The sequence below is a fragment of the Hypomesus transpacificus genome, unplaced genomic scaffold (assembly GCF_021917145.1).
Source record: "Hypomesus transpacificus isolate Combined female unplaced genomic scaffold, fHypTra1 scaffold_225, whole genome shotgun sequence".
NCBI classification, from domain to species: Eukaryota; Metazoa; Chordata; class Actinopteri; order Osmeriformes; family Osmeridae; genus Hypomesus; species Hypomesus transpacificus.
Genome location: NW_025813760.1, coordinates 18,065 through 38,164, shown reverse-complemented (window position 1 = coordinate 38,164; position 20,100 = coordinate 18,065). Strand labels below are relative to the sequence as shown.

The 20,100-nt window shown below is 42.1% G+C and overlaps 2 protein-coding genes across 3 annotated transcripts; both read left to right on the top strand.

Annotated features, from left to right (window-relative positions):
• Positions 1-2,231: 2,231 nt before the first annotated feature.
• On the top strand, positions 2,232-10,551 carry LOC124462552 (cysteine and glycine-rich protein 1-like). Of its 2 annotated transcripts, none has more exons than XM_047014158.1 (7): positions 2,232-2,400; positions 3,087-3,215; positions 8,550-8,663; positions 9,184-9,352; positions 9,441-9,570; positions 9,725-9,818; positions 9,953-10,551. In XM_047014158.1, exons 3-7 carry the CDS (start codon positions 8,555-8,557, stop codon positions 10,027-10,029), a joined length of 579 nt encoding a protein of 192 aa, XP_046870114.1. In that variant the 5' UTR covers positions 2,232-2,400; positions 3,087-3,215; positions 8,550-8,554; the 3' UTR covers positions 10,030-10,551. The 2 variants fall into 2 exon arrangements, with proteins under 2 accessions (XP_046870114.1, XP_046870115.1); XM_047014159.1 differs by having other exon boundaries at positions 2,234-2,400; positions 3,090-3,215.
• A 2,265-nt stretch (positions 10,552-12,816) lies between these two features.
• LOC124462550 (L-rhamnose-binding lectin CSL2-like) lies at positions 12,817-17,480 on the top strand. The gene is made up of 12 exons (XM_047014156.1): positions 12,817-12,969; positions 13,227-13,256; positions 13,338-13,388; positions 13,544-13,679; positions 15,711-15,820; positions 15,899-15,949; positions 16,183-16,321; positions 16,421-16,530; positions 16,613-16,663; positions 16,897-17,035; positions 17,173-17,282; positions 17,364-17,480. The coding sequence occupies exons 1-12, from the start codon at positions 12,936-12,938 to the stop codon at positions 17,378-17,380; spliced, it is 978 nt and encodes a 325-aa protein (XP_046870112.1). The 5' UTR covers positions 12,817-12,935; the 3' UTR covers positions 17,381-17,480.
• Positions 17,481-20,100: the final 2,620 nt, after the last annotated feature.

Sequence of the window (20,100 nt, the reverse complement as noted above, 5' to 3'; positions counted from 1 at the left end):
CTCCAAGTTTTTTTGAAAAGTTTAAAGCCCTATGTTATTCATCAAATGCTAAACTGCAAATACTTCAGTCATGTTGTCTACTGGTGCGTGGGTTTATTTGCAGCCTGTCCTTTGAAATATGTGCTGATTGCAGCTGTGTCGGGAAAGCTGATGGTGTCATCATGATCTTATCGGCTTTCTGTGTTTGGGGTATGTGTTCGCCGATAATGATTTTATTAATTATGTACGGTTGCGATGTGCTGTGTTGTTATCTTGTCTTATGTCGAATTATTTGTGTGTCCTAGATGTGGTCTATGTCACTGTTTCGTGGAGCAGTACAATTAACTTGTCAATACCCGATCTACTACCACTGAGTTTTGTATAATACTAAAATCCTTATATTTCGTAGTCTCTTTAGTGAGGGGAACCTGGGTGTACTGGGCATTACAGCTACTTTAAGAGTGCACATTTTTTGTTAAAATACACAGTTACAGATCCAATCTAACTTTTTACCTAGTCACACTCTACTGCTTGTGTATTTTGAGTGGCCTGGTTTTGACTCGGTCTCGCCCTGCTTTGGTCTTGGTCTCGAACCCTCAAAGTCTTGTCTTGGTGTCGATACACTTTGGTCTTGGTCATGACTTGGTCTCGTTTTAGGTGGTTTGCACTGATAACACTGATAACTGGTGACATTGTCTTACAGTGTAGAAATGCCCCTCTGTCCTTCTTAGTTGGCTTGTGAAGAACAGTGAATATGTACACCATGACGACTGTGGCAGGAATGGCCCTTAGGACTGAATTCAAGTAGCCTACTAGACGTGAACACCACAAATTCTTTATCTTCTTACCACGGTAGCCACTCTCATCCATCACACTCATCCATCACACTCACGTGCACACGTTTACAAAAACCGCCCACATTTTGAAGGTGACTAGTCTTGAGGTTTCCATTCTTGTGAAGTGAGTGTGTTTGGGTCTGTCTTTGTCCAGCCTCTGGTTATTCTGCAACAAAGCAGTCACACAGATCACACACACACGGCCGGTCGATTCTTAATTTTTGTACAGCTTTATGCTTCAATCTACTGTCATCTGTTTTATGAAATGTATTAGTTTGCACGTTCCTTTTTAAGAGATACAAACTCCCTCCCTGCTGAACACACCATGTCCACACTGCAAGGGCCTCCTGTCACAGCAGGGGACAGGCTTCCCTCATACCAAGACTCAAACACACATGAGAACCGCGTGTTCTCTAGAGTTCTGCTAGAAACGTGCTGGATATCAGTAGTTCTCATTTTTGTAGGGTCAAATGTAAAACGTTGTGTTATACCTGTGAGGCATTGGTCAAGTTTGTCCTGAGTGGCAGTCTGACAGACCCACTCGTACAGGCATATTGGCGGTGCAGGCCTCGGCTCTGTGGTGCTCCATGCCGACGTGTTAGCTCTCATCTGCAAGAACGATCTGTTGACCTTCACATTCATTTACGAGGCAAGATGCTAAAGGTCACAGAAGGTTGTAATGATTCACTGTATAGACTTTTAACAGAGAGAGAAAATGAGAGAGGGAATGACAAGTATTCAATAACTGTACTTGATGATAGGGTAATTGTTTTGAGTAACTCATGACCAGGGGTGAACATTAGCGTACTACATCTATTTTTGTGCTGTGTTAAGTGAATTCTTCAAGTATCTGCTTTACTTGAGTATAAATATTTTGGAAAGCCAATTACTTTTACTCCACTACATTTGAAACACAAATATGATGCTTTTGATTCCACTACATTTCTATGTAGGTTTCCATGACTCATTATTTTGGAACATACCTTTTGAAGTCAGCATATTATTCTTCTTCTCTAAAATGTGGTAGACCATACCCTGTGTCCTTTTTAAGAGAAAACACAAAGCTAAAACTACCCTCTTTTGCTGTCAGTCAAGTTCAACGTGGTTTCTGCATATTTTGAACAGTTAAATTTGAACTGGGCACTGGTGATTGTGGCTACGGCGTATAAAGATGACTATTCTTCACAAAATTTAACTGAATAACGTGAGACGTATTTGCCAGGAGTATTTATGTCTGGATTCAAGTAATGGAGTTGGGTACTTTGTCAACCTCTACTCATAGCCCTGCCTGTGACCTGATCACTTGCATAGTATCAGTCCTGCTGTTGTCATGCGAGATACAGGCTTGTTACCTCGCCTCAACTGCTCAGGCTTCAAGCAACATGCGCATGAGAGCAAAAACAAGGAAGTATCGGCCAACTTCCTCACCAAACCTCTGCTTTCACTTTCAGCCGACCACACACCCTTAGCTTCGAGATCCTGCAGATTGCTTAAGCTGGATCTCACCTGTGTGTAGAAACGTTTTGCTCTCCTCACTGCCTTTTTAACCACCTGCATTTTGCACGGATCTGTACAACCTGCATGGGTACGTATCTTATGTCTCCGTCTTTTGTTTTCAGCACAGATGAGGAAGAGACGAGAGGAAGAGATTGCTGTAGACCAGTGGTTCTCAACCCTGTCCTCTGGGACCCCCTGTCCTGCATGCTTTAGATGTTTCCCTCCTCTAGCACACCTGATTCAAATAAAAAGGTCGTTATCTAGCTCTGTAGAAGCCTGGTAACGAACATGCATTTGAATCAGGTGTGTTGGAGCAGGGAAACATCTAAAACAAGCAGGACAGGGAGTTCCTGAGGACAGGGTTGAGAACCACTGCTGTAGACTATTGAGGCACAGTTTGCTTCTGGTGAGCATTCCATTCTTAGACTGCCAGTCTGGACAAGAAAGGAGGGAGGGAGGGAGGGAGGCGAGAAATCGGAGGAATTGGAACACATGAAATGTAAACGTTCATGTAGCTAGCAGGGTTGTATTGTGCTGACCTATTATATTTAGACTCAGGTCACATCACATTCCCTAAATGCTTTCTCTCTCTCTCAGACAGACATACACACACACGCCCTGAGCCAGCTCTCTAACCTCTCTGGTTACACCCATCAAAGCCCCTCCCTTCTTCACATCTGGGACTGTAGAGCAGTGAGGCACAGCCAGCCAGCTCCCCGCTTCTCGTGTGTGTTCAGACTGCACACATTAACCCAACGATCCTTTCCCCCACAGCAGCCCAGCACCAGGAGCTTCACTCAACCAGGACGTTTTGACCAAAGAGCATCTGACCGGACAGCGACTCAGAGGATCCTGCAGGAGTGCTGATTCCCAGTTAACTGCACAGAACGAAAACAGTGACAGGTATGTAGCATACATAACTGTTGTGACGATATTCACATCCAGCCGCTGGCTTTCAACTTTCCTTCTGTTTGTCTGTCTGTCGCTCCTGTTCACACCGTGTCTGTAACCCTGTCTCTGTTTCCCTCTCTCTTTCCTTCTTTCTCTAAATCTGGGAATTGTGTGTTTACCGAATAGTGTACGGTTTAGGAAACAAAACTAATGCAGTGCTCCGTTTTTTTAAAGATGATCTTTGATTGGTTAAAAAGGAACTGGGGACTTTCACTCAAATCCCAAATGACACCAGCGTATGTGGTGGTTCCTCTCACATAGGGGAAGAGCAAGAAGTCATTGAAGGTGCAATGTTTATTAGAATCACTACGTCCCCAAACCCAGAGGGAAGATTCATGTAGACCACAAACCCTGGAAGCAGCTTTAACACTAAGGCATTGGAAATGCACATTTCAAACCCATCGTTATTCTTTCATAAGTGTACATCACCCTTTTGCTGTTTTATATGGAAATACGATAGATGTATGGTCATCCTAGGCAGTGAGTCTGGTGACTGGTGAACATCTGGTGACTGATGAAGACCCCTGCAACAGGGCACTGAGAGATTAGAACTGCCCATCGTGTTCAATACACAGGACTGAATCTGGCTGACTGTGTGTGGGTCATGGTTGTGCGTGCTTGTACCTGGGTTCTGCACTACTGATGTTAGTGAGGACATGAGTATTGATGAGACTGGTGTCAGACGTGAAGGGTCCAATATTCCCTGTTGTCAGACCGGTTGAGGCGGTACCTGGACAGTACCACCTTCGGTCTGGCTCTGGGGTGAAGACATCACTCACATTATACCGTATCAAGAGTATAAATGGCATCAGTCAAAAAATGCGTCATGAAGAGGAAAAAACATATATACATCGCAGTGGACTATGTGTCATTTATTTCGAAATGTATTTCACAAAATCCAATACCAAGAACAGACATTTCATCTGGAAAGGCAAGTTATTCAACATGCCTTTTAAGTATGGAAGCAAATCGTGACCAAAATTCAAATGAAAATGCATTTCCAGAAATGCATTTTCATTTTAAGAATGTGGATGCATTATTTGACTCATAAATCAAATTAGTATTCAATCATCCTATTTGCATTTTCATTTTCTTCTTTAAGACTGCTCATTCTTTCCCTTAATTAAAATGAAAACGAAAAAGACATTTGAAATTTAATTTTCAAAATATGCCCCAGCAAATAGATACCAAAATTCAATTTGAAATGTAAAATTTGAAAATGAAAATGCATTTCCAGAAATGCATTTTCATTTTAAGAACGTGGCTGCAAAATCGTGACCACAATTCAAATTCAAATGCATTTTCAGAAATGCATTTTCATTTTAAGAACGTGGCTGCAAAATCGTGACCACAATTCAAATTCAAATGTATTTCCAGAAATGCATTTTCATTTTAAGAATGTGGCTGCATTATTTGACTCATAAATCAAATTAGTACTGATTAGTACTGAGCGGACATTGCATTTTCATTTTCATGTTCTGCCCGCAAAGAACTGCCCATAATTCGAAAACGAAAATGCATTCTGAGCGGCGCAGTAGAGTGACGTCAGTAGCCGCTCTTCTTCAGCTCCCTGCTGACCGAGCTACCCATCTTGTTCGGTAGGGGGCGGTGTGCACATACGCATTGCATTACATGACAAATGTGCCGGGAAATTGATTGAATTGCCGGGTCTTTAGAGGACGCATCACAAATCATGGCGCTCCCTCAAATTGTGCAGACACTGATAGAATTAGCTGAGCTGGTAGAAACTAATAATATATCTGAGTCTGATGCCCGTGACCGAGTAGAACAAGTCACAGAGAGCTTGGCTGCATACTCTGCCGTCACAGACGTACACATTAATGAGGTTGCCATAGTAAACCTCTCTTCAGTCCTGGAACAGCTGGATGCTGTGGAGCCTCAAATGGGACGGGGACGACCAACCATCCACATCCCGTTCGAGTCCATCGAAAACTATTTATTAAATGGTCTACTTTTTCCTGTGAAAGCAAGCTGTTTCACCTTTGGCCTGGTTCAGACAAAATCTGAATTTCCGCAATCTGAATTTGAATTTCCGCAATCTGAATTTCAAGAATCTGAATTCCTGCAATCTGAATTTTAGAATGTTTTATTTTTGGATCAAAATAATTCAGTTGTATTAAATTTGGCATACAAATAATTCAGATATTATATATTCAACAGCAATATATTTCAGTTTTATGAAATTCGAGACACAAATATTTCTGATCTTTCATATTCAAATTCAGATACTTTTGTCAGCTTTCTAGCTCCGTAAATCCGTTGCTTTGCATCCTCCGACGGATGGTCTGGTGGCCGACAACAGCTCCGCTATGTCCTTTATTTTTAAACCATTTAATAAATAGTTTTCGATGGACTCGAACGGGATGTGGATGGTTGGTCGTCCCCGTCCCATTTGAGGCTCCACAGCATCCAGCCGTTCCAGGACTGAAGAGAGGTTTACTATGGCAACTTCATTAATGTGTACGTCTGTGACGGCAGAGTATGCAGCCAAGCTCTCTGTGACTTGTTCTACTCGGTCACGGGCATCAGACTCAGATATATTATTAGTTTCTACCAGCTCAGCTAATTCTATCAGTGTCTGCACAATTTGAGGGAGCGCCATGATCTGTGAAGCGTCCTCTAAAGACCCGGCAATTCAATCAATTTCCCGGCACATTTGTCATGTAATGCAATGCGTATGTGCACACCGCCCCCTACCGAACAAGATGGGTAGCTCGGTCAGCAGGGAGCTGAAGAAGAGCGGCTACTGACGTCACTCTACTGCGCCGCTCAGAATGCATTTTCGTTTTCGAATTATGGGCAGTTCTTTGCGGGCAGAACATGAAAATGAAAATGCAATGTCCGCTCAGTACTAATCAGTACTAATTTGATTTATGAGTCAAATAATGCAGCCACATTCTTAAAATGAAAATGCATTTCTGGAAATACATTTGAATTTGAATTGTGGTCACGATTTTGCAGCCACGTTCTTAAAATGAAAATGCATTTCTGGAAATGCATTTGAATTTGAATTGTGGTCACGATTTTGCAGCCACGTTCTTGAAAATGAAAATGCAATTCTGGTAATGCATTTGAATTTGAATTGTGGTCACGATTTTGCAGCCACGTTCTTAAAATGAAAATGCATTTCTGGAAATGCATTTTCATTTTCAAATTTTACATTTCAAATTGAATTTTGGTATCTATTTGCTGGGGCATATTTTGAAAATTAAATTTCAAATGTCTTTTTCGTTTTCATTTTAATTAAGGGAAAGAATGAGCAGTCTTAAAGAAGAAAATGAAAATGCAAATAGGATGATTGAATACTAATTTGATTTATGAGTCAAATAATGCATCCACATTCTTAAAATGAAAATGCATTTCTGGAAATGCATTTTCATTTGAATTTTGGTCACGATTTGCTTCCATATTTAAGTTGAATAACCTGCTGGTCGTGTATTGCATGCCGCCCTATTTCATCAATATGACAGTTCTCTCTACAGTCAGAGTTCGCACAAGAATGTGGAACATATAGGAAGATACCCTTTCCGAAACTTGTAAGGGCGTAATAGTTGGCGAAAGAGAAACACGAATATCCAACAACGCAAAAACCCAGACAATTTTGGAATCCCTGCCGGACGCATTTTTTAGGTCTCAAAAAGAGGACATGTCCGGGTAAAAGAGGACGTCTGGTCACCCTATATTAACATTTAAAAACATGCTAAATTAAATATATTTTGATATATAAGTCACATCCGACTATAAGTCGCAGGACCAGCCAAATAAGGGGAAACAAGTGGGACTTAGTCAGAAAATACGATAGGCCTTCATCAATATTTTGCACACGTTGCTCATTTCTTGCACATACCAAGCATACCAAGGAACATTTTAGCTGTTTAGCAATTAGATTGTAGTATTATGCACACAGCCATTTTAAGTCAACTTCTTTTTTTTTCGTGGTGAAGAAGGAGCTGAGTCGAAAGGCGAAGCTCTCTATTTACCAGTCGATCTACGTTCCTACCCTCACCTATGGTCACGAACTATGGGTAGTGACCGAAAGAACGAGATCGCGAATACAAGCGGCCGAAATGAGCTTTCTCCGTAGGGTGTCCGGGCTCTCCCTTAGAGATAGGGTGAGAAGCTCGGTCATCCGGGAGGGGCTCAGAGTAGAACCGCTGCTCCTCCGCGTCGAGAGGAGCCAGCTGAGGTGGCTCGGGCATCTGATTAGGATGCCTCCTGGACGCCTCCCTGGTGAGGTGTTCCGGGCACGTCCCACTGGGAAGAGGCCCCGGGGAAGACCCAGGACACGCTGGAGGGACTATGTCTCTCAGCTGGCCTGGGAACGCCTTGGGGTCCCCCAGGAAGAGCTGGCGGAAGTGGCCGGGGGGAGGGAAGTCTGGGCCTCCCTGCTTAGGTCGCTGCCCCCGCGACCCGATCCCCGGACAAGCGGCAGATGACGACGACGACGACGACGACGACGACGATGACGACGACGACTTCTTTTTGGGATATAAGTTTGAGAGGGTCTATATTTTTTACATGCAGTTCCTGTGCCTAACCAAATACTTTTTTTTATGGTCATGTCATTGAACTGATGGGATTCTCGTTCTCCAGTTCGTCAACTCTGGTTTTCTGAAGTTGCAGTTCAGTCTTGGTGAGGTTCAGTTCCTTGTTCTGCTCCTCTACCTCCGTCTCATTTTCAAAAGTCTGGAACCTATGAGATGACAGTTCAGCTTCTTGGGCTGGAATAGGAAACAAGAGAAGTGTTTGACCCAAGTAGAACATATGATATCTGGGTCCATAATGTGAGTGTCTTAGTGTATTTGTTTGCATGCTCTTTACTGCTTATTTAAGTGGGTTTTCAGAGGGTGTAACTGGAAATACACAGGAAACATATCACTGACCCGCAGGAAGCCACAAATTAAACTTAAATTCACCCTTTGCTCTGAAAACACTTGAGTCACTCTAAAGAAACACCAAACTTTCTGTGGTAAAACATTCCCTAGAAAAGTTTCCTGTATTGCGACACCTACAAACATGAGTCTAAAAGGGATTACAGCTTGGAGGACTAATGTCAGGCTACTCGGACACTTCTACGACATACCAAAATAAGAGCATTTAGGTAGCATTATCCTCCAAAGAGTAAAAACCTACTGTTCAGTTTATATTGTTTTTCAATATCCATAATTTCCACAACCCCACTTATGTAACGCTTTCCACCATTAACTACTTTTTCCTCTCTCATCCTCGTAACCATTGCCTTTCTTTTTGTTTGCTCGTGTGCAGGCAGGATGCCATTGGGTGGAGGCAACAAGTGTGGCTGCTGCCAGAAGACTGTGTATTTTGCTGAAGAAGTACAATGTGAGGGGCGTAGCTTCCACAAATCCTGCTTCCTGTGCCGTGAGTAAACACCAACTCTCCTGTGGTCACCACGGCCTGTCCACCCGGAGGTTTGAACAGTGAAACCAACTGATAAACCTGTACATTATGCCCATGTTGTTGTCTAAACCTCAGGAACACTTCCCCGAAACTATGATATCTGATCATCCTTCTCTTAACCTACATGTCCATCCTCCCCTCTGGATAAATACTCAACACAATAGGATCATTCTTTATTAAATACATCCTAGGATGGCTATAAATAAAAACCATCCAAAAGCAACTATCAGAGTGTGTGGTTTGTTGTTCCGTTCTGTCAGAATGTCAGGAACGTACGCCCCAAAGAGAGGGGGTAGTTTGCTGAGGCCTCGTGGAATGGAACTTGCACATATTTGTGTGATCGATGAGATACTGTATGTCGATTCACTCCTTATGTCGTCAAATGATCTACTACGAGTGGTATGATCATGTATATGATAATGCCCAAAATTCAGATGAATACAATGCGTGCATGAATGCGTGTCTCTGTGTGTTCAAACAGTGGTGTGCCGTAAGAACCTGGACAGCACTACAGTGGCGGTTCACGTGGATGAGATCTACTGCAAGGCCTGCTATGGCAAAAAGTATGGTCCAAAAGGCTACGGCTATGGCCAGGGAGCTGGGACCCTGTCCATGGATAAGGGGGAGTCGCTGGGCATCACCCACACTGAGTAAGTGTGACACCCATCTGATGACAGTAAACTAGGTTACAGCCTTGTATCAATAGTAACTCCGTCTCTCTCTGTTGTTCCCTCCTAGACCAGCCCCTCACCAACCCACCAACAACCCAAACCCCTCGAAATTGGCTCAGAGCTTTGGAGGGTCCGACATGTGTCCTCGCTGCAGCAAGGCTGTCTATGCTGCTGAGAAGGTGGTGGGGGCTGGGAACGTAAGTGAACACACAGACATGCCGTATTTGCGCTCGTACAAAAAGGGCGGGAAAGTCGAAATGGGTTGTCAGTGTTTATGGCTTAGGTTAGCGTGAGTTGGTGTGAACAACACATGTCCTGGATAAGCTGTGTCATGTCTCTGTTCATCTCCAGGCCTGGCATAAAAGCTGTTTCCGCTGTGCCAAGTGTGGAAAAGGCCTGGAGTCTACCACTTTGGCTGACAAGGATGGAGAAATCTACTGCAAAGGTCACACACACACGCGTGCATACATACAATGGCTTCAATGACATACAAGATAGGCTCACAGTTTGGAAACACATGTTCCTTTAAAAAAATATGATGGTTGTTGTTACCTCACCTCCTCTTGTTTGTGTTTTCAGGGTGTTATGCCAAGAACTTTGGCCCCAAGGGCTTCGGCTATGGACAGGGTGCCGGCGCACTTGCACACGCTCAGTAGAGACTCGTACAGCAGACGGTGGAGAGAGGGCCGTCAAGAATCTTACTGTGTGTATGGCATTGTGTGAAGGTAGGGAAGTGAGGGAACAGATCCGTTTGAGGCTCTGTCTCAATGACATGCCACAGAGAGAGGACCAACCGCCTCCATCTTTTTGCTGCCCCTCGCCTCCCCCCTTTCGTTCTCTCTCGCTCTCTCTCGCTCTTGGGGGAACATGAGAACCAACTGTTAAAAATCATCCGATCATGAACAATATTTGATCAGTTTGTCTTCACATAGACTTATAGGAAATACCATCATGCTTTGAATTGCCTCAGAATACATTAATAGATAATTTGATACTGTAATATGTTATGATATGACCTGATGCGTGATCTGAGCTCCCACTCTGGTGTTCCCATCATGTTTCTCCCTTCAGCTCAGTTTAGCCCATAAAACTACTGTTAGTGATGATTGGCATGCATACTAAACTGTATTAAACACACATATGTCAGAGAAGAGTTCAATAAAATGTATTACAACCTATTATTGCAATATCAGAGCTCATTGATGTCAGGAACAGAGTTTGAGACTGTGTTCATATGTACAGTGAGTGTGGGGGTGCAGTAGGGTCAAATGGTGTTCAGCACCAAATCATTCATTAGTTGTTTCTGTACTGAAGCATTTTTACTTGTACTTTACTGTTTTAATTGTTATTTGATGTTACATGTAAAGGGTGAGGTATCATGACAAGTGAAACACCTGACACAGAGGTTCTGATTAACCAATCACTGCTACGTGTTAAAGCATAAGAGAGATTTACTTTTTGCTGCTCATTTGATTACTAACATAATATTAGGTCAACTTTAGAAATACTGACAGAAGACTCACGTGCAAATACAGTCACTGTAAGAAAAGCACATTTAACAATAGATACAGACATAAGCACATCAGAGTACACTGACTGGTGTCCACATCAAATAAACACAGGCCAAATGCTGGTCTATATAATAGACCAGACGGAACAATATGATTACATAGAAAATCATCTGTTTGTGATAGAGTTGAGAGACAACAGTGCAAATCCACAGTTAACAAACCAAAAATTGTGTACTCGGCCTCAGAGAATCACAAAGGTTTGGCATCAAGTATCAGGAACTGGAAAACAAACACGAACACCCAGTTTCCAAGACATGGATTAAGACTTGTTGTAGACAGATTTTTTTTCCAATGGAGATCTTCATCGTTCTCTTACATTTACATTCAGTCATTTAGCAGACGCTCTTATCCAGAGCGACTCAGTAATTACAGAGACATTCCCCTGACGCAAGTTGGGTGAAATGCCTTGCCCAACGTCATTTTTCATGCCTAGAATTGAACCGGCAACCTTCTGATTACAGTTTTTTACAATCGCTATGACAATTTTTTCAAAACTTCTAACAAGTTTCTTAAACTCTTAACGCGCTAACACACCTACGACACACAATTGGCAAAACAGTTAATTTCATGCTCAAAATCACACATTGTAAACTAAACTCAAACACTAATTGTCATAACACAAAAATACACTAAATAATACACCATGTCTACCAAAACACTAACACACGTTCTTTTTCCACAGGATCATTTAGTCAATCATAGCACTGAGCCATAAAAAACACTAACATCAGATGGAATTACAGAAACTGCATTCATTTATGCAGGTATGTGTCAGGTCTCACAGTATATGAATTATAGATTGTGTTTGCAATGCAGTCTCTTTTGAAGCCTCTACATTATTGTTTTGCTGGGTTAGTAAATGCATGTGTTTTGTTTCTTTTGCTGCAGAAATTCAGAACAAAAAATGAATGACTCATCTCAGAGTAGCTGTATAGAATGTACGGTTACTGTATTGAAAAAAAGAAGACAGAAACATAAATCCAACAGATAAGGCTTAATTTGCAACAGGACATTACTGCAAGAAATATGCAATATAGCTGACATTTACGGTATTTCATCAGTTACCCTAGCTCTGGCCCTTCTCTGAGTGCCACCACACATTCTAAATCCTCTCCCTTACCCTTGTCCCACTCCTCTCCCTTGTCCTGGTACTTGTCTTCCTCTCCCTCGCGCAGGTTTTATTCTTACTTTCTTTGTGTTGCTCTTTATTGTTCTTTTTCCACACAAGATCAGCTCAAAGAGGTCCTCCTTAAATACCATATGGTCATGCGATTGAAAGAACCTCAACACATGATTGTTTCCTAGTTGGAAATCAGCTGTGATTTACAGTATTTGGAATAAAATACAGGGGATATATTTGTGTTTCAATTCACAACATGAACAGCTGTTCACTTTGACTTTAGCCAATCCTGTGAGTTAGGTTTTGAACATAATGTTATCTGTTCTGACATACAGTGTGAAAGCATTGGTCAATTGTGCAGTAAAAATCTATTGTTTTGGTCTTCGTTGAGCTTGTGTGTAAAAGAAGTTCAAGCATTTTAAATTTGTGTTTAATCTATGCATTTTGTGTCAAAGCAACAAAAAACGTGTTAACTGTACAGCCAACACAAACGGATGCTGTGCTAAATGTGTCAAGGGTTTAGGAAACTTGTTAAAAGTAAAAGAAAACATTGTCATAGTGATTGCAAAATACTGTATTCGCCCGATTCCCTAACCGTTCAGCCACCGCTCACCCTCTTACTTTGGGACTAGGCTTAATCCACATCCGGGAAACTCTGCCTGAGAGTCACACCTTTGTGCCCACTGTGAATACAATGACTGATCAAACACTACCTACCCTCTATAAACACAATGACTAGTTAAACACCTGCATATACAACACATGCAGCTGCCAAGTGGGTGATTTATTTAGCTATTTGTTCATGAGTGGGAATCTTAGGCTATAAAACGAGTTGACTGAGGTGAGGTTGTTATTCATATCTAGAAACACCATGAGTCGTCGTCTCACGCTGGGTGCTCTGATCTGTAAGTATCTGGTCTCTCTGGGGAGGGGGGCAGCACCTTACAGAGCTGAGGGACTAGTTTATATTTGCTTCGTTAAAGCTTGTCTGTGTTTGAGGTTGTAGAACTAGATTTCTGAATGGATTCATTGTTGGGTGAATTATAAAGCTCCCATTATGAAAATGTAAAGATAATATGAGCACAATTCCACAGACACGCTTTTCAAAAATACTGTTAGGTAAACTGCCAGATTGTGATTGTGGTCTTTGTGTCTGTTTCAGTGCTGGCGTGTTGCATGTCTACAGGAGCAGGTAAAACTCAGAAGAACCTGATAGTCAGAGCGAGGATCTGTTAGTGAATGTGTAAACAATTGACAATTATTATTTGTAAAGTTTCAGTGACGACAGACATCTGTGAAGGTCAGCAGACCACCCTGAATTGTGGTATGTTGTTACACTGTTATACTGCTATACTGTTACACTTTTACACTGTTATATTGTTGCCCTGCTATACTGTTATAGTTTCACACTGCATACACTTAAACTACAGTTACATTAATAGTAAGCGAGCATAAGAAGTAATAACTTATAATTTCCAGGGAGTTCTCTAATCAACGTGGTCAGTGCCAACTATGGACGCACAGACAGTGTGACCTGCATCTCTGGTCGTCCAGCCAATCAGATTAGAAAGACGGACTGCATCAACCCCAAAACCTTCTTGTTGGTGGCAAGCATGTAAGACACACACATACACAAAGTTCAAGTCTTTTATTGTTAGATGCACAGAACAACATAAGGTCAGACTGGGCACTGAAATTCTTAAGACAAGACAACACAAGCACCTGGCCTTAACATAACATAAATTACATCTATGCTAAGCTGAATAAGTAAACCTCCTAAATATACAAATAAATATAAATAATACAATATAATAAACCCTAAATATACATAATAACCTATGGCTTACCCTGTAAACCTATTCTAAACTAAGTGAAGTACAGTGAAGTACAATACTGCAATGTTACTGATTACTGGTTACAGTGCAACCAGTAGCTGAAAGCGACAGTGTGTAAGGTGACTAGTATGAAGTGAATCAATGTCCATTACAATGTCCATTCAGAAGCCTGATGGCCCTTGGATAGAAACTGTTGACCAGTCTGCGTGTGCGAGACCAAATGCTGCAGTAACGCCTGCCAGAAGGCAACGGGCTATAAAGACTGAAGGATGGGTGTTAATGGTGTCTTAGGATCCTGCCAGCTTTTCTGAGGCAACGTGTGTGGTAGGTGTCCAATAGGGCTGGGAGCTTCCTGCCGATGATGAACTCAGCAGAACGGACCACACTACGTAGGGCCTTGCGGTCCCTGTCTGTGCAGCTCCCATACCACACTGTGATGCAACCAGTCAGAATGCAGAATGTAGTCACACCACTGGCTAGGCTTCCAGGTAGCTCCACTGCAGGGGGGTCGCTGTCCCTCTCAAAGCCAGTGTAGAAGGCATTCAGCTCGTCTGGCAGTGGGACAAAGGACTGGGTCTAACTGTAGCCTCTCCCTTTGTAGTCTGTAATGGCTTTAAGTCCACTCCACATGTGCCTGGGGACAGAGCCGTGGTAGCTGGACTCCACCGTAGTCCTGTAAGCCCTTTTCACTGTTTTGATGGCCTTCAGAAGGTCGTATCTGGCCTTCCTGTACTGATCAAGCTCCCCAGAGTTAAAGGCGACAGACCGGGCTCTCAGCTTGGCCCGGACCGCGGCATCAACCCAGGGCTTCTGATTGGGGAAGGACCGGACAATCTTCTCGGGGACGACGTCTTCAATGCAGTGTTGGATGTAGCTGGAAACAGTGTCCATGTATTCGTTAATGTCCCCATCTGCTGCCTCCTTGAACATTAGCCAATCAGTGGTGTCAAAGCAGTCGTGGAGGGTCGCCACCTTTTCATCACTCCATAGGTAAACTGACCTCGCAACTGGTCTGACCTGTTTTAGCTTATGTTCATATGCAGGGAGGAGAAGAATGGAGGTGTGATCAGCCTTCCCAAAAGCAGGGCGGGGGAGGGGTTTGTAGCTGCCCTTGAATGCTGTATAACAAGAATCCAGGGTCTGGTGTCCACGTCTGATGAAGTCAATGTGCTGATAGTACTTGGGCAGGACTTTCTTCATGTTGGCTCTGTTGAAATCACCAACAACAATGAAGGCTACCTCTGGGTGCACATTTTCCATTGATAATCCCATACAGTTCATCCAAAGCAGCGGCCTTGTCTACCTGGGGGGGATGTAGACTGCACTCATGACGACCACAGTGAACTCCCGAGGCAGGTAGAAGGGTCTGATTTTTACATTTAGCAGCTCAAGGACCGGAGAGCAAAGAGATGCTAGTACTGCTACGTCCGTAGCCCAGAGAGAGTTAACCACAACACAGACCCCTCGGCCCCTGCACTTGCCTGAATCAGCTGTCCTGTCCTGGCGGTATATGGTGAATCCCGACGGTGTAACCGCCATGTCGGAGATCTCCGGAGACAGCCAGGTCTCGACAAACGCCAGTATACAGCAGTTCCTGATGTCCTGTCGGAATTTGACACGGGCATTAAGTTCATCCATTTTGTTGTCGACGGACTGAACGTTAGCAAGTAAGATGGTTGGAAAAGCGGGTTTGAAGCACCGTTTCCGAGTTCGAACAAGACATACACCATGTAAGACACATCCACACACCACGAACACATGACAACCTCACACACACAGGCACTTTTATTTAGCTCTTTCCACCTTCCCAGATGCAATGGAAAGACAAGCGGTTCTCTGGTTGCCTCCAACTCTGTGTTCTCTGATCCCTGTCCTGGAACCTACAAATACCTGCATGTGACCTACATCTGCGTTCCCAAAAGTAAGTATTGTGTGCGTGTGTGTTCGTGTGTGTTTGTGTATACACCGTTGACACTGACATCTATTTGTAATATTACAGTTTCAGAGAAGACAGTGATCTGTGAAGGTCAGCGGACCACCCTGAACTGTGGTATGTTGTTACACTGTTACATGGTTACACTGCTACTTTGCTACACTGTAATGCTGTTATATACTATTACTGTTTCACTGTTACTGCCACACTGCTACAGTGTTATACTGCTATACTATTAAAATTATACTGTTGCCCTGCTATTCTGTTTTAGTTTCACACTGCATACACTTAAACTTCAGAGTTTAATCAAAAGTAAGCAAGCATAAGAGGTAATAACTTCCTGTTTCCAGGGAGTTCTCTGATCAACGTGGTCAGTGCCAACTATGGACGCACAGACAGTGTGACCTGCATCTCTGGCCGTCCAGCCAATCAGATTAAAAGGACCAACTGCATCAGCACTGCTCGATCACTGCCATTGGTGGTTAGCATGTAAGACACACATACACACACACACACACACACACACACAGACATGCTCTCTCTCTCACACACACACACACTCACATTTTTCTCCTCCCACCTCTCTAGATGTGATAGAAAGAAAAGCTGTTCTCTGGTTGCCTCCAACTCTGTGTTCTCTGATCCCTGTTCTGGAACCTACAAATACCTGGATGTTACCTACACCTGCATTCCCCCAAGTTAGTATTATGTTTGTGTGTGTGTGTGTGTGTGTATTTGAATATACACAGTTGACACTGACATCTATTTGTAATATTACAGTTTCAGAGAAGACAGTGATCTGTGAAGGTCAGCGGACCACCCTGAACTGTGGTATGTTGTTACACTGTTACATGGTTACACTGCTACTTTGCTACACTGTAATGCAGTTATATACTATTACTGTTTCACTGTTACTGCTACACTGCTACATTGATATACTGCTATACTATTACAATTATACTGTTGCCCTGCTATTCTGTTTTAGTTTCACACTGCATACACTTAAACTTCAGAGTTTAAGTAAAAGTAAGCGAGCATAAGAGGTAATAACTTCCTGTTTCCAGGGAGTTCTGTGATCAACGTGGTCAGTGCTAACTATGGACGCACAGACAGTGTGACCTGCATCTCTGGTCGTCCAGCCAATCAGATTAGAAAGACCAACTGCATCAACACTGCAAGATCACTGCCATTGGTGGTTAGCTTGTAAGGCACAGAAAACATACACACAAACACTTTTTCACACACAATCTCACAACCTTCCCATTGGTGGCTAGCATGTAAGACACACACACAGACATGCTCTCTCACACACTCACATTTTTCTCCTCCCATCTCTCCAGATGTGATAGAAAGACAAGCTGTTCTCTGGATGCCTCCAACTCTGTGTTCTCTGATCCCTGTTATGGAACCTACAAATACCTGGATGTTACCTACACCTGCATTCCCTCAAGTTAGTGGTCTTTATGTCAGTCTCTGTATGAAGGTGACATTGTGTGTGTATATATTTAACTCACATGTATTCTTCTTTCAGTGAATATTGTTGGGTAGAAGGAGAGCTCCATCCCTGGAACAGACTGGACCCGGGGGTGAACCTGTTTCAAGGACGAAGACTAATTCAATATTGAATAAATTCCTCCATTCACTTGTATCAGTGTGTTGTGGTTGTATCCAGACAGGTCAGAAACACATCAGGGTCAAGATGATCAGTGATACAGGAAGCACTTGGTTTACTAACCCCACTGAGACCAAAGAAGTCCAGAGCTAAGCTCTGAGTTAAAACAAACAAAACTTAGTTCCAAATACTTGTCCCAGACATAACTAGCCTCCATCACAAGGATCCTGTTCGTAGTCTAGCGTTATGCAATTATACTCATGTGAAATGTGTTCAACCCTTTCCAGCCGGATCATACAAAACAAGTATTACAATACAACGGTTCCTGCCTTCATATTTTTGCTGTCCACACCGATTTTTATTTCTGGACTGCCAGACACTCATGACAACATAAGCTGAAGAACATCCAATTAGTTAAGGGGTTACCGGGCATTAATAATACACGTATCGTTAATATTGCCGACATATTCCCCACATCTTATATTTGAATGACCCTTTTTTGGTCCTGAGCTAAGCAGACAAAAAAAAACAGTTGGATAACGTTGTAAAACATTAGATTTGTAGTTGCAAAACGCAATTTATGTTAAAAAAAATAAAGTTTTAACAGTATCTCTACTTTACTCAATGATTCTCGTGTACTTTTTACACCATTGCAGTACAACGTGGTGGTGAATCAAATCAGAACATCTAATTAGGGGAGAACTTGCACTCTCGGGAACACTTCCGGTTTCTGAACTGGTTGCAATTCCAATATGGTTCCTTATGAAGGCGCTCACGGGCAAGTGCAGAATGAATGGAGGTCTATTGAGCTTCACCCCTCAAAATCCACTTTTCTCAGGATATGTTTTGTCTTGTAGGTGGAAACAAAGTTCACTATATTTTGGAGCAAGTTACAGTAATGTAATAGTCTACTGTGTAATATGTAATATTACATATATTTTCGTCCTACTTCCCCTAAAGCAATAAGGTTAAGGCTACTTAAAGACACTCCTTCCACTCAAAGTATGTTCTAAATGGCATAAATGCTGCCAATTAATAATGGACATAACAACTTATTGGAAATGGCCATTAACCTATCTTATCGATTAAGGTAGGCCACTCTAAAGCACGTGTAGGCCTACACTGTCTGCTTAATTTGATCTTGACATATAGGCTAAGCATTTTGTAGCAAAACATAACAGTAAACCCACTATTAATTGCATTATCTTAATTCAGTGTAACTACTTCAGCATAAGGGGCGTTCAGCAATCGCTATCGAATCAACAGCCACCTGCAATTTAGCTAGCAGGTGAAGAATACAACGAAAATCACCAGTTAACTTAATTTAAATTTGCAACAACTATAGATTAGATTAGATTCAACTTTATTGTAATTGCACAGAGTACAGTAACTGAGGCAACGAAATGCAGTTTAGCATCTAACCAGAAGTGGAAAAACAGCAAGAGGTGCAGAGCATGGCATGTGTAAAGTGCAATAAGTGAACAAATAGACACAAATAGAGAAAGGTAGACTAATACAATAACAGGCTAAAGACAAAATGCCAAATTATACGATTTACAGTTCTCAAGGACGCACAGTGGCGCGCGTTCCCGTTTGCGGTTTGAAGCATGTGTCCGTGCTATTCTCCGACATGCACTATAACAATCACTGCTGATAGTGGGTGATACTGTCATTATGACATCATAATAGATTTTAATGACATCAGCATACAGTTCCACAAAGCTGTACATGTGCATCATTTTAAAACCAGCAGATCATTGCTGCAAACTTTTTGAAGTAGCCTACATTTCTAGTCAGTTTTCTTATGAACTTACTAGATAATAATTATTCAACGATAGCCTGCAAATCAATGCACTCTACCACCTCAAAATGAGTGAGTATTACAATATTAACTGCTGTAGTATTTTTCAAATGCCTTCAAATATTGTACAACATCATCACATGTCACCACCATCTGATTTACACTCTGCCATGTCACATTTAGTGTTTGTACATTATTAGAAAACACTAAACACCATTTGTATACATCATACAATTAAAATGACTTGAAAACCACAAAAACATGATAACTTCACTATGAGTGTCAAGTCCGTCATCGCACCATCACCACCAAACCATCATACAAAAATATGAACTATTGTGTGGTTTAGGAGTCTGATAGTGTTGACACAAAGTGTCAAGGTAAAAAACACTTTGATAAAAAGAAAAAGGTTGGGAGGAGAAAAAAGAGTAGCTAAGGAGCTTAGTACATGTTAAATACTTTGGCTACTAATTTGTCTGAGTTTTATGTAAAAAAATATTGCACCTTGTTTATTCCCACTTCTCATGGCACAACCATTGAACTAATATATTCTATGCTATAGAATCTATGCTATTCTATACTAGCTGGATTGTAGGGTACCTATATGATTGTTTTGTGTTTTACAATATTGTCTAACCTGATGTGAATGTCACTTTCTTGTGGATCTTATTGAATTTCCCATGTTTCAAGAGGCACAAGGCTAATTCTACATATTTGACATCATAATGATTCCATGACAACAGCATACACATTCTACAAAAATATACATGTCTGCATTTTACAATCTCACTGCAGATCAATGCTACATTGCTTTTAAAAAGTTAAATGTTCATGAACTCAATAGATAGTAATGAT